Below are 14,708 nucleotides of genomic sequence, written 5' to 3'. Positions count from 1 at the left end.
TAATTTCTTTTCTTGATGTTTTGGGTCGATCCTTATTTTGGATATTACACCAAACCTCAAAGCCCAATCCAACAAGCTTACAGACTCGATTCCAATGTGATTACGACTGGACTATGTCAGTTGTCCATCCCAACATTTGTCGACTGATGCGAAGATGTCAAGAGGTAATTTCTTAGAAATTCATAAGAAAATATTTTATGAACATTGAGGAGAAACCGAGGTGTGTCGATTCTTCACTCTCTCCTTTTGCTTTGTTATTGGGGTTTTGACGCAATTTCTTCTCGTAGGTTATTTCGCAACTTTTGAATGGATTCAAATCATTTAGGGCCTGCTCAAGGTGGAGAACCCGAAGTCGATGCCGGGGTTTGGAGGTCTCAGTTGCCGCCGGATTCTCGGCATCGAATTGTCAACAGCATGTATGATTTCTTGCTTCTTTGAGAAGTTTGTCTGAGATTTTGTAACTTTTTGTGTTCACAGTTCGCTGCTTAGATTAGTTACTATGTGATGGTTTTCTGAATTAAGCTATGAACGGCAAAACCTTTTTCTACCTTTTCTTAAATTTGTGTTTTAACTGATGGATGCGAACTGATTTTTCCAAAACCTTATCAAAGTAAAAACTACGAGAGATTATGCTTAAAGTGGAAAATATCATGCAATTGCATAAAGTCGTGATTCCTAACTTGGTATCAGAGTCATGCTATATTAAGATATAGCAATGTTGATAGAATCTCAAATGTCGAACAAAGAAGTTGTGAGCTTTGAAGGTGTAGTCAAAAGTGACTCAAGTGTTCTCTGTTCAAGGGATCCAGAGAAAGAAGTCGAGGGTGTACTTTGTTCGAGGGCTTCAGAGAAAGGAGTCGAGCCTCGTTTAAGGGGAGATTGTTCTTGAGGGCTACATAGTTCTCAGGAGAGTCTCTATAGTGTAGTTACTTTGTTCGAGGGCTCCAGAGAAAGTAGTCGAGCTTCGTTTAAGGGGAAATTGTTCTCGAGGACTACATAGTTCTCAGGAGAAGTTCTATAGTGTAGTTTGTTCGAGGGAAGGATTGTTGAAGATTGGTGAGAGAGTGGTGATTTAAAATTATCCCGTTCACTTTTCCATTTCTGGTTTGAAGATGTGGTAGGTTAGATTTTGTGGATGCGGTTCCTATTTGTTTCTTCAAGTATTACCCCCTTCATTGAACATAAGACGTATATCTTATTTGAAGCAGTATGGATCCTATTGAATTTTCCTCAACTGTTCTAAAGTCCATTCGTTCCGAATGCCTAATTGTGAGATCCCATAGTAGTTGGAGAGGGGAACGAAACATTCGTCGTAATGGTGTGAAAACCTCTCCCTAGTAGACGCGTTTTAAAACCGTGAGACTGACAATGATACTTAACGGACCAAAGCGGACAATATATTTTAGTGGTGGGCTTAGGCTGTTACAAATGGTACTAGAGTCACCTAGCGAGGACGCTAGACCCTCTAGGGGTGGAATGTGAGATCCCACATCGGTTGGAGAGCGGAACCCTAGACCCTCAAGAGGTGATTGCGAGATCCCATATCGGTTGGAGAGGGGAACCCTAGACCCTCAAGGGGTGAATTGTGAGATCCCACATCAGTTGGAGAGGGGAACCTTAGACCCTCAAGGCATGGATTGTGAGATCCCACATTGGTTGGAGAGGGAACGAAACATTCCTCGTAAGGGTGTGGAAACCTCCATAGTAAACGCGTTTTAAAACGGCGATACATAACAGGTCAAAACAAATAATATCTGCTAGCGGTAAGCTTAAGCTGTTACACTAATATTTTGAATCATGGACGTGGGTTACAGCCATAGTGTTTCGCTCTCGAACAGCTTCCCATGCTTTTGCGTTTAATAAACTTGTCAGCCATCATCTTTTCCATTTTTATGTAGCATTGAGACATTGAAGAGGCACATTCCTGTTTCTGGTCCTGAGGGATTGAATGAGTTGAGGAAAATTGCTGTAAGGTTCGAGGAAAAGGTTTACAATGCCGCTACCAGTCAGGTACTTGCTGCTCTCACTTGTATAAAGCCCTGATTTATTATGCTATCTACTAAATACAACGCTGAGTACTCACCATTTCCATTTTGAACCTCTGATTTCAGTCAGATTACCTAAGGAAAATATCTCTGAGGATGCTTACTATGGAAACCAAGTCTGGGACGTTCACTGCATTACCATCAGTGTCGGGCCCTGTGTCTTCCAATCAACCTTAGTCAGAGAACATCCACAATAACAATGTTTCTTCTAATGTATTTACCAACTCTCAGAGGCCAATATACTTTATTAGTATATTGGCTAATAAGGTAAATGACTCTACTATTAGAACGTCTAGAACGTCTTAGTATGTCTTAGTGTTGGAATGAGATATTATATGATAGTCTTAGTACGTCTTAGTGTTGGAATAGAACTGTTCTGAATCTTGAATGTTTATTATGTTAGTCTTAGTACGTCTTAGTGTTGGAATGAGATATTATATGATAATTAGAACTGTTCTAAATCTTGAATGTTTATTGAGAACGGTTCTGAATCTTGAATGTTCGTTCAGAACGGTTATGAATCTTGAATGTTCATTGAGAACAGTTCTGAATCTTGAATGTTCGTTGAGAACGGTTCTGAATCTTGAATGTTCGTTGAGAACGGTTCCGAATCTTGGTTCTGAATCTTGAATGTTCGTTGAGAACCGTTCTGAATCTTGAATGTTCGTTGAGAACGATTCTGAATCTTGAATGTTCGTTGAGAACGGTTCTGAATCTTGAATGTTCATTGAGAACTGTTCTGAATCTTGAATGTTCATTGAGAACTGTTCCGAATCTTGAATGTTCATTGAGATTGTTGTGATAGTTTTTCATGTTCGTATCACTTAATGAAAATGTTACTTAATGAAAATGTTACGGAATCTCATGCATATTTGTGACTTTATAAACGCTATGTTTCTAAGGAGCTGTATAACGGGAAAAAAAAAAATATAAAACAGCGTCATAAATTTCATGGAAGCAGCAGTCCACGAATGCTACAAAACCTTCCTCTTCCGCTCTACAAAACCTTCCTCTTCCACTCGCAAATTATCCAAAAGTTCTCACACGCTTATCTGTAGCGTCAACACAGTAGCAATACATAAGGATAGAACGTTTAGAACGTGTTGTAAAAACCCTGCGTTTATGGCTTTTAAGTGACAATAACACGAAGAGGGACTTAAAGTGATATTGTGCGAGTAAAGAACAAACGTGTGGTGGTTGGAAATCAAGCAGAGATGTCGAGATGAAAAATAATCATTCATGTGATAGTCGGGTGAAGAAGAAGCAACATGTACACTCGGATTCGGACTCAAGGCACACCATCTACTGTCATTGACTTCGAGCAGCCCACAACGAACCATAGTATAAACAATACAATACTTTGTTCTCTTCTTCCATCGATGTGGGATCTCACAATCCAATCCCTTTCAGGACCTAGCATCTTCGCTGGCACATTGCTCGGTGCCTAGCTCTTATATCATTTGTAACAGCCCAAATCCATCGCTAGCAGATATGATCCGCTTTGACCCGTTATGTATCGCCGTCAGCCTCACGATTTTAAAACGTGTATGTTAGAGTAAGGTTTTCATACTCTTATAAAAATGTTTCGTCCCTCTCCAACCAATATGGGATCTCGCTATGAAGAACTAAATTATCACCTGTTCTCGAGCTAAAGATATTCTTAACGTTCAACTTTTAAAGCTCTCTACACCTCGATGTCCACTACAACTTTTATTAAAATCCAATAGAAGACAACTAGTTTAGAATTTTTCATCATTGATAAGTTGAAGCAACACATTATGAATTTCAACAACAAATTGAAAACTTTTGCCCATTCCATTTCCATAAACTTTCTTCTTTGCAATGATTCTAAAATTTAGTACATCCTTTCTATACTTCAATGTACTATGTTACTCAATGTATAATTTTATGAGTTTATAGGGCTATTTATAAAATAAATTTTTAATTATCTCGGGAATCTTGAGCTCGGGATTGCTACTACGACGTAAAATTTAAGACGACTCGATAATCCTGATCAATTTAAAAACATGGAAGTTCATGCAAAAGACACCGTAAATACATCATCAAAATATGAGCATAATAGAATATTAAGAGTCGGGAATCGAAATCCAGATCTATCTCAACTCATTTAGTCCTACAGGCTCGTATAGCTCTTCTCGTTCTCATCGTTCAACTCCTTAGAGCTCATCTATCTTTTTAAGATTATCTAATTCGCTTTTTAATATTTCCTATAATTATTCTTCAATTCATACATATACATAATCAGTGAAGCACGACCTAGTCATAGCTCCATTTACTCAGCACGTACGTTTATTCAGTCATTCGTTTTCTTCAACTTCATCTCCAGTATTATCCACGAACCCTTTCAATTCGTTCGACGAAATACAAGCCAGTTGATTAAGATCAAAATCATTCAAACCCCTCGAGTAAGTTGGGATAATTTTACCGAGGAAGAAACCAGACCAAAACCCTAAAAACTCAACCAACTCCCGTGTGTTCATTACGAACTTTTTTTTAAAAAATATAAAAACTAAATAAACCCGACATCCTTTTTTCTTCGAGTTCAACAACCGTTAATAGTAAGTGATTTAAAAAATAAAATTTTAAAAATAAATAAAGATGTAAAGGAAAGAGCTTAATTATTGAAAACTCAGTTACGTCAATGTCTATAAACTAAAATATTAGTAATTTAATTATTATTATTATTATTATTATTATCTTCACTTATACGTCACATTAATTTAAATTTAAATTTTAAATTATTAATTTAGAATAATTGTGTTCAGTTACTTAAAATATATATTATTTTTTTAGTGAGGGTGGGGCCCACTTGAGTCATGCCCACAACCCTAAGAAATAGTTGATTGCATTTTTTTATTTAAAATATACTTTTTAAATCATTATAATAATACTTCTTTTCTTTGAATAAAATTTTTAATATTTATTGACAAAACATTATTAAATATCGTAAGTTTGATATTTAAAACGGGGTCAGCATCCTTACTAGCACCCCGCCTCGTGTTTACCCACTTTCGGGAAAAAGCGAGAAGGCTGACACATCATCTAGTGTCTAGCTCTGATACTATTTGTGGGGGAATAGCGAGAAGGCTGATACATCATCTAGTGTCTAGCTCTGATACCATTTGTGGAGGAATAGCGAGAAGGCTGACACATCATCCGGTGTCTAGCTCTGATACCATTTGTGGGGGAACAGCGAGAAAGCTGACACATCATCCAGTGTCTAGCTCTGATACCATTTGTGGGGGAATAGCGAGAAAGCTGATACATCATCCAGTGTCTAACTCTGATACCATTTGTGGGGGAACAGCGAGAAAGCTGACACATCATCCAGTGTCTAGCTCTGATACCATTTGTGGGGGAATAGCGAGAAAGCTGATACATCATCCAGTGTCTAACTCTGATACCATTTGTGGGGGAATAGCGAGAAAGCTGATACATCATCCAGTGTCTAGCTCTGATACCATTTGTGGGGGAACAGCGAGAAGGCTGACACATTATCTAGTGTCTAGCTCTGATACCATTTGTGGGGGAACAACGAGAAGGCTGACACATCATCCAGTGTCTAGCTTTGATACCATTTGTGGGGGAATAATGAGAAGGCTGACACATCATCTAGTCTCTAGCTCTGACACCATTTGTGGGGGAATAACGAGAAGGCTGACACATCATCCAGTGTCTAGCTCTGATACCATTTGTAATGGCCTAGGCTTACTACTAGCCGATATTGTCATTTTTGGGCTTTTCTTTCGGGCTTCTCCTCAAGGGTTTAAACATGTCTGCCAGGGAAGGTTTTCACACTCTTATAAATGGTGTTTTGTTCTCCTCCCCAACCAATATGGAACATCACACCTCCCGAGCCTGCAATTAAAAAGATTTTAATAATGAAAAAAAAAAAAAAAAATATATATATATATATATATATATATATATATATATTGTTTAAAAAAAAACAATAATTGTTGATGGGAATGAGTGTGTAGGGACACATGACACTCCAATGAAGTGGGCCCACTGACTTCCGAAATTGGTCTCCGACCAAACCCATTTTCGCGCGTGACACGTGGGCGTAGCAGGTGGGGTGGCGTAAGCGTGACGTGTGATGATGCTTCAAAGTCTTCCATTTTCACACTATTTTTTTTTTTAATAATTAAAAGTTGAAACTACAATTATCCAATTCCATATTTTCATATATTTCTAAATTCCAATTTTATATATTATTATTATTATTTTTCATTTCAATATTAACATAAGCTATAAAATCATTGCATATAAAAATAAATTGCACAAATAAAATTATAAAATAATAGAAAATATCTCGATTTTAGTCGAGTACCGAAAGACATGGATTGTCCGTCTTTAACCAAATTTCATCGAACATATCTGTCTTACTATTAATGAAGAGAAATAAAAATAACATTATAAAAAAAATCGAAAGGTTTTAGTAAATTATTAGAAAATTCCCAGGCATAGAAAGAAGATTACTAAAACCTAATCGAGGGTAGTACACATGTTTTGTTGGTAGGGTCGTAATTGAATGAACATGCACACATGAATGATGTATATGACCGAACATAGTTAAGTTTCTACATGAGTTGTGTTCGATCGGTGAAGGAGAACCTCATATAAAACCCGGCGAAAAAAGAGGCTTAAGTTTCCCTTAAGGCTTGACATCAGGAGTGCATCAAAATCATGACTATAACAGCCCAAACCCATCGCTGCAGATACTGTCTACCTCACAATTTTAAAACGCGTATGTTAGGTAGAGGTTTCCACACCCTTATAAGAAATGTTTCGTCCCCCTCTCCAACCGATGTGAGATATTACAGTCCACCTCTCCCTTGGGGGCCAGCATCTTCGCTGACACACCACTTGATATCGAGCTTTGATACCATATGTAACATCCCAAGTCAATCGCAAGGCCTAAAACAAAATTGTGAGATCCCCACGTTGGTTGGAGAGGGGAATGAAGCACTCCTTAAACGTCTCTCTAGTCAATAAGTTGTAAAGCCGTGAGGCTGACGCCGATACATAACAGGTCAAAGCAGGCAATATCTAATAGCGGTGGACATCGTGAAAAAGTGAAAGTGTTCCATTTTCCGCCGCCTTCTTCTTGTTCATAATCATTATCCTAGTGTATGATCATCTCAAGTTGTTTGCTTTTTTTTTTAAGGGTTTGATTTTGATTTGTGTTGTGGGTCTTCATTACATGTGTTTTAGTGATCAAATTGATTGCTTAACTTCACTCTCACGTCACCCTCTTCTTTATAAATATCATCATTCTTCTCTTCCATTCTTCACCTCCCATGGATGCTGCTCATACCAACAACTTCATCCTCCCTCCCGGGTTCCGGTTCTATCCCACCGATGAAGAGCTCGTCGTCCATTTCCTCCATCGCAAGGCCGCCTTGCTACCGTGCCACCCCGACGTCATTCCCGATCTCGCTCTCTTCCCCTACGATCCATGGGAACTCCCCGGTATGTTTAACTATATAAGACTCTTTTTTATCTCTTAACCTAATCTTTTCACTCCGACTAAAAAAATTTAAAAATATCCGTAAACTTTCAAAACAAAAAAAAAAAAAATAATAAATAATTTTATCGACCAAAATAGATAGAAATAAAATGACGAACACTATGAAATAAAATAAAAGAGCTACTATATATTTTTTTTAATTTAGAAATATATATTTTTAGTAATTTTTAATATATTGGTATTATTTATATATTAGGATCGAATATATTTTTTCTTTTGAACCCTTCCTTTATCTAATTTATCCGAATGAAAATATTTATAGAAACTTTGAAAAACAATATTAATATCTTAAAATTTTTATATTTAGTGGTATTTTTAAAATTTTTAATATTTTAAAAAATTAATTTAAGGGTATTTTTAAAATAAAATATTTTTTTTTTGCATTTTTCAAAAAAAAATTAAATGGAAGGATATTGAGGAAAACTTTAAAATTAAAAAATAATTTAAAACAAAATTAATGAAATATAAAGTTTCCATTAATTTAAGCTATAAATATATTTTTATATTCCACGTGGAAGTTGTTGATTGGTTGTGTGTTTAGGGAAGGCGTTGGGAGAGGGCAACCAGTGGTATTTCTACAGTAGAAAAACCGACGCCCGAGTTACCGCTAATGGCTACTGGAATCCATTGGGCCGAGACGAGCCCGTCGTCGCTTCCGCCACCGCCGAAGTCGTCGGAATGAAGAAATATTTTCTCTTCCACGTCGGCGACGCCAAAACCAACTGGGTAATGCACGAGTATCGTCTTTACAACGCCGCCTCCGCCGCCGCCGCCGGTAGATCGTCTAGACGCCGAGGACGTCCAAAACGAGTACGCCACCGTCCACTGAAACCACTTTTCAAAAACCACTTTTCGCAAAACCGCTTAAAATAAAATCTATTTATAAAATCAAATAAATAAATTGATACAGTCAATTTTTAATAAAAAAAAGAAAATATAATATATATGGTAAACTATAATTTATAAATAAATATTATTAACAGATTTGATGGTTTTTTTTTCTTCAGGATTATAGCAAATGGGTATTGTGCAGAGTTTACGAGGAAGAAGAAGAAGAAGGGGCGGAGCTGTCGTGTTTGGATGAAGTTTTTTTAACGCTGGATGATCTTGACGAAATAAGCTTACCGGATCGCCTCCATTGAAGATAAGGATAGGATTCAGCTGTTACCGAACAATCCCTTACCACGTGGCACTAAATTACCAATCCAACCTACCTCGTTTTTATATTTTCCACTTTTTTTTTTTAATTATTCTTTTCTTTTCTTTATGTTTATTTTTATTAATTAGTTCTACAAAAAAAAAAAAAAAAATAATAAAAACTTTTTTATACATAATTTTGAAGTTTTACGATAACATATATAGAAAATAAGAAAATAAGAGTGTTCATATAATTCGAGAATCCGATTTATTCGAATTTTTTTTATCCAAACCATATAAATTGAAACATAAAAAATAATTATAAATTAGTTCTACAAAATAAATAAATAAATAAAGGTTGATGTGATTGAGATTTAAATCATTTCAGAAGCAAAAGGAAAATCGATTATGTTCTGAATGATTTTAAAACATGCAATCGAAACTACATGAAATTGGTCGAAAGAAAGCACATTTAGAAGGACTCACTCCCAACCATCCTCAATAATCCTCCCCTCGAACAAAGTACACTGTTATGGAACCCTCGAACGCCTCGGAGTCCTCGTACAAAGTACACCGTTTATTCGACACTTTAGTCACTTTTGACTACATCTTCAAGGCTCGCAATTCTTTGTTCGATATTTGACGATTCTATTGTCATGACTAAGTTTAAGACATTGCTCTGATACTATGTCAGGAATCACGACTCTCCACAATGGTATGATATTGTCCATGCATAACCTCTCGTGGCTTTGTTTTGGGCTTTACAAAAGGCCTCATAAATATGTATTCCTTACTTAGAAACCGATGATCATTCTCTAAATTAGGCGAATGTGGGAACAATCCTCAACAATACTCCCCTCCAACAAAGTACACTACTATGGAGCCCTCTCGAACAAATGTGAGATGAATTGTAACATCTTGTGATAATTTGAACACTTTTTTTTTTTTTTTTTTTACATTTTCCTCGAAGTTTATATCACATAATTGATGTCTTGGTTCATATCAAAATGTGAAATATTTTTTTCAAGATATCAATGTATTATTAAAAACGAATTTTTTTCCCCAATAATTATTGAACTATAACCCACACGAAAAAAACAAAATTGTTTGAAAACAAGTTTTTGATTAAACGAACATCTTTATATATTTTATCTTATTTTCATATTTCGTTGGTAGAATATTTTCTCTTATTTTTTAGATTCAATTGGTAGCTTGTATCCTATTTAAACGTTGTGAACATTAATGAATATTGGTCTTTCGATCTCACCTAACATGGTATGAGACAATCATTCTTAACAAACATGTTTTATTTTTAGATTTTGTTAGTAGAATATTTTCTCTTATTTTTATGATTCAATTGGTAGCTTGTATCCTATCGTTGTGAACATTAATGAATATTGGACTTTCGATCCAACCTAACATGGTACCAGACAATTATTCTTAACAGACATGTTTTATTTTCAGATTTCGTTAGTAGAATGTTTTGTCTTATTTTTAAGATTCAGTTAGTTGGTAGCTTGTATCTTACTTAAACGTTGTGAACATTAATGAATATTAGATTTTCGATCCCATCTAACATGGTATCAGACAATCATTCTTAACAAACATGTTTTATTTTTAGATTTTGTTAGTAGAATATTTTCTCTTATTTTTAAGATTCAATTGGTAGCTTGTATCCTATTGTTGTGAACATTAATGAATATTGAATTTTTGATCCCACCTAACATGGTATTAATACATGTTTTACTTTTAGATTTGGTTAGTAGAATATTTTCTCTTCTTTTTAAGATTCAGTTGGTAGCTTGTATCTTATTTAAACGTTGTGAACATTAATAAATATTGGACTTTCGATCTCACCTAACACAGTATCAGACAATCATTCTTAACAAACATGTTTTATTTTCAGATTTGGTTAGTACAATGTTTTCTCTTATCTTTTCAGATTTAGTAGATAGCTTGTATCCTATTTAAACGTTGTGAACATTAATGAATATTGGAGTTTCAATCCCACCTAACATGGTATCAGACAATCATTCTTAACAAACATGTTTTTATTTTCAGATTTGGTTTGTAGAATATTTTCTCTCATTTTTAAGATTAAGTTGGTAGCTTGTATCCTATTTAAACGTTTTGAACATCAATGAATATTGGATTTTCGATCTCGACAATCATTTTTAACAAACATGTTTTATTCTCACTCACGTATTTTTTTAAAAAGAATCTTAAGAGGTCGTAAAAGATATGATTGCTCCAAGGCGAACACACGTGAGTCAGTAGAGACTATTTTTTAGAATCAAACGATAGAATTAACTCTAACGTTAAATTTTAACCTTTTCGTAAATGAAATAATTTATTTATTTACCTTGTGTGATCCCTACCAAAAGCAACATCACATAAAAACTATTGTATCATTTACTTCGTAAAAAAGCACAAGATTAAAAAAAAAAAGAAAAAAAAAAAGAAAAAAAAAAGAGGAAAGTAAATAAAAGAAAATGAACTAAAAGAATCATAAAATTACAAAGTAAATTGATTGAAACCAATTGAAACCAAAACCCTACTAACTTCTTGTGAATCCTCCTGTATAAGGGTTATGTTGTATCTGTCTCCCATCCCTTGCATATTGCTGCCACATCAGTTGCTCCTCCACCAATAGCTTCTGCTTCCTCTCCATCTCCGACATCTGCACGTACGACGGCGGTGCAACCGCCACCGACGCAGCAAACGGGTCGCTTACGATCGACGACGAGCTCGCACTCCCATGGGAGGACGGAGGGGCTGCCAAGGCTAGCATGGCTGGCCTCCCTGCAGACCCAAGCGCCATGCTACTTGCACTGCCACTTACTCCATACCCTGAGCTACCCATTGTTGTTTGCTTATTATACATGCCATCCAATAAAAGCATATCAAATCCTCCACCAAGATCAGCTTTTTGGTTTGTCAAATGGCTTGCTGATTGCACCAATGTTGTCTCCCAATCCGATGAGGTATCATTGAATGCTTGCCATGGAAGAGTTGATGAAGGGTTTGTAGTTGAAGAACTTCCATCAAATAATGCCAATTCCAATTTATTTGCATTTTGTTCTCTTGTTAATGCAAGTTCTTCACCAAGATTCAATAAATCACCCATTAATGAATCTTGTTTTGGCTTAATTTCATCGATCTCTTCCTTAATCTCTATCGTGGTTTCTTGTTCTTGTTCTTGTTCTTCTTCTTTGAATTCCTCGGGCGGTGGTGGAAGAGCTTTAATCGAATTCATGTCTAGTTCTAGCTCTGGCTCTTGTTCTTGTTCTTGTTCTTCTTCTTCGTTTGTGATTTGTTCATGACGTTCGTTCTTTCCTCTATCCTTTTGAGATTGAGCTAAGGCGGATTTGTCTTTAATGAATTCATCCATGACTTCGAGTTTCTTCAGAGTAATCTTTTCGACTTCGGGATATTCAGAAGAGCGAGCAATTCCAGTGCTTCTACTCCAACAATAGAACAATTCTAGCTCGTCGAATTGCTTCCCGACACGACAGAAAATCTCGTACACTTTGACACAATCTCGGATGCTTAGCTGCATGAAACGATCAATTAGGAGACCCATAATTTCGGTTATGTCGTAATATATTTGGAAACTTTCTTTCACGATTGGATACAATGCTACTAACACCACCCTGTTGTTCTTTGCCGCACCTAGGAAGAAACAACACCAAAATTGTAATCAATTTCATAAAATTTATGATTTTGAAGATTAAAGTTGTATAATCATTGTGTTTTTGTTAAAGGGTCGAGTAGTTTACGTGTTTTAGATGCTTTTCAAATCGATACAAAGAGGGAAGATCTTGAATTTTATTTTGGTATGTTCGATTGCACGAACCAGTTAGCTAGATGGGGCCGAACGTGAGTATATATGTAAGTTTACCAAAGAATCAAGATATGGAAATTGGCTACGAACGTATATACATAATGAAACGAACCTGTGGGTCGACAAGCCAAAAAGCGTTCGAGAAGCTGTTGCAAATGTTGTATCCTCGAGAATAATTGTTCAGTTGTCATTTCTCGTACAGGAGCAATTCTTACAACAATAGCCTGACTATTGTCGTTGTCGTTGCCACCGCCATTACCATTATTATTATTATTATCATCATCATCATCGTCATCGTCATCGTAAAGATTAATATTAATATTATTGTTTTGTTCCCCTTCTTCGTTATCCAATCCAAACGCACTTCTTCTCCCTCTTCGACTTTGCATCCTAAACTCGAGCTTTTCATCGAGATACAAAGCATAAGTACGAACGAAAGCAGAGTAATCCCATGAATTTGATAGAGAAGTGTCTCTAAAATCCGACATGTTAAGGAACCTCGTACCACGCCTAGTCGAGAAAAAGATCTCTTGTTCATAAGCCGGGTCACCTTCAGACACCAAACGTTGGATTAGCATTAGGGTTTTGAGGGCAACAATCCAATTCTTGGTCTTATTGAGACGTCTAGAGAGCGTGTTAACACACGCGCTTATATACGCTCTCGAGTAGCACGTGAGGCTTAAGATCTCGCTCACGTATCGTTCCTCAGCCGGGTATTCTTCGTGTCTTGTAGCTTTGACAATGGCCACTTCCAAATCCGACAACGACGCGCTATTACCGACTTTTGCCAACCCTATGCTTGTCTTGTCCTTGACTGCCCCTAAGGCTTTTCTGATCTTGCTTGGTGCCATGGATGAGGTTCCAAGTTTGTTGGAATGTTTTTTTTTTTTTTTTTTTTTTTTTTTTTTTTTTTTTTTTTTTTTTTTTTTTTTTTTTTNTTAGAAGGAAGGAGAAGAAGAGGAGGAAGATGATTTTGTGTTGGGTTTTGGTTGGGTTTCTTCTATTCTCTAATAATTCCCACCTTTTTTTTTTTCTTTTGATTTTGTTTTGATTTTGTCTTTCTTTTTTAGTGGGTTTTTGGTGTGTTTCTCTCTCTTTTCTTCCTCAAATTCAACGTTGCATTACCCATTATTTTAGCATAAAAAAGTGGGATGTTTTGTAACATGTTTGTCATACAAGGTTGTTTTAGTTTGTCTATTCATAGAACTTGATTTTGACCTTTTCAAAGTTGTTTCAAACCACAAAATGACAAATGGGTAATAAGCTCCATCGTGGGGGAGTCCAAAGATGAAAGAAATTATCAAATTGGTGCCATATCGAGAACATTTTAACAATATAGTTCATAGCGTGACGCTCGACTAAAGGAATGATATATGAATACATCGAGACCATTTCTGAATGAAAGTGATTATAATAATTGGATGGTTGAGAAAGATTTAAAAGAATTGAAATTACCTGGGTGACACTCTATTCCTAACGGATGTTCGATAACAATAGCTCTAGAGAATGCTACCCGACCAAGAAAGGAGACCAGGAGGTGTGCGGACTGACTGGTGGGTTCATACTCGCACGTGTGGAACGTGTGTAGTACAGTAAAACAGATGTTTGGTAACAACAACTCTAGAGAATGCTACCCGACCAAGAAAGGGGACAAGGAGGTATGCGAACTGACTGATGGGTCTATACTTGCACGTGTGGACCGTGTGTAGTACAGTCAATACACATTCAATTACTTGCTTAGGATAATCGCGTAAGGGAATATAAACTGATATGTTAGGTCTCATTTATGTTTTTGCATCTAACCCTAATACTGGGTCACTTACCGAGTATTTCTTAAAATAATCCAGTCATGTGTTACTCTTATTTTCTAGGTAAAGGCAAGGCTCCATTTGTGTAACTTTGCTGCAAAAAATAAGTTATGGAAATACGAAGGACCTCACAATACTCTCTCACGAGTATACGCTCAAGGAATTTTAGGCCACTCTTTTTACACTCGTTTACACAAATGAAGCTCTCATTCTCACCTATCAAAATTTTAAATAGAGCAAAGATTGAATTTTGAACTTTGGGTCGATTAAAAATTAAAAAGATAAAAATAAATAAAAATCAAATTGAGAAGAAATGCAAA

General features: G+C 36.0%; 3 protein-coding genes across 4 annotated transcripts; 2 read left to right on the top strand and 1 right to left on the bottom strand.

The window, feature by feature from the left end:
- Positions 1-65: 65 nt before the first annotated feature.
- On the top strand, positions 66-2,493 carry LOC111793244 (mediator of RNA polymerase II transcription subunit 15a-like). 2 transcript variants are annotated; one of them, XM_023675034.1, is made up of 4 exons: positions 66-164; positions 288-416; positions 1,899-2,010; positions 2,112-2,493. In XM_023675034.1, the coding sequence occupies exons 2-4, from the start codon at positions 307-309 to the stop codon at positions 2,220-2,222; spliced, it is 333 nt and encodes a 110-aa protein (XP_023530802.1). In that variant the 5' UTR covers positions 66-164; positions 288-306; the 3' UTR covers positions 2,223-2,493. The 2 variants fall into 2 exon arrangements, with proteins under 2 accessions (XP_023530802.1, XP_023530801.1); XM_023675033.1 differs by having other exon boundaries at positions 118-220.
- Positions 2,494-7,368: 4,875 nt separating this feature from the next.
- LOC111793911 (NAC domain-containing protein 104-like) lies at positions 7,369-8,890 on the top strand. Its single transcript, XM_023675982.1, has 3 exons — positions 7,369-7,541; positions 8,141-8,409; positions 8,607-8,890. Exons 1-3 carry the CDS (start codon positions 7,370-7,372, stop codon positions 8,739-8,741), a joined length of 576 nt encoding a protein of 191 aa, XP_023531750.1. The 5' UTR covers position 7,369; the 3' UTR covers positions 8,742-8,890.
- Positions 8,891-11,293: 2,403 nt separating this feature from the next.
- On the bottom strand, positions 11,294-13,431 carry LOC111792823 (putative clathrin assembly protein At1g03050). Its single transcript, XM_023674416.1, has 2 exons — positions 12,693-13,431; positions 11,294-12,408 (listed from the first exon to the last, which is right to left on the bottom strand). Exons 1-2 carry the CDS (start codon positions 13,429-13,431, stop codon positions 11,294-11,296), a joined length of 1,854 nt encoding a protein of 617 aa, XP_023530184.1.
- Between the last annotated feature and the right edge of the window lie 1,277 nt (positions 13,432-14,708).

Source organism: Cucurbita pepo, chromosome LG04, assembly GCF_002806865.2.
Source record: "Cucurbita pepo subsp. pepo cultivar mu-cu-16 chromosome LG04, ASM280686v2, whole genome shotgun sequence".
Classification (NCBI taxonomy): domain Eukaryota; kingdom Viridiplantae; phylum Streptophyta; class Magnoliopsida; order Cucurbitales; family Cucurbitaceae; genus Cucurbita; species Cucurbita pepo.
The sequence above is the reverse complement of the archived record's forward strand: the minus strand, read 5'-3'. Positions and strand labels throughout refer to the sequence as shown.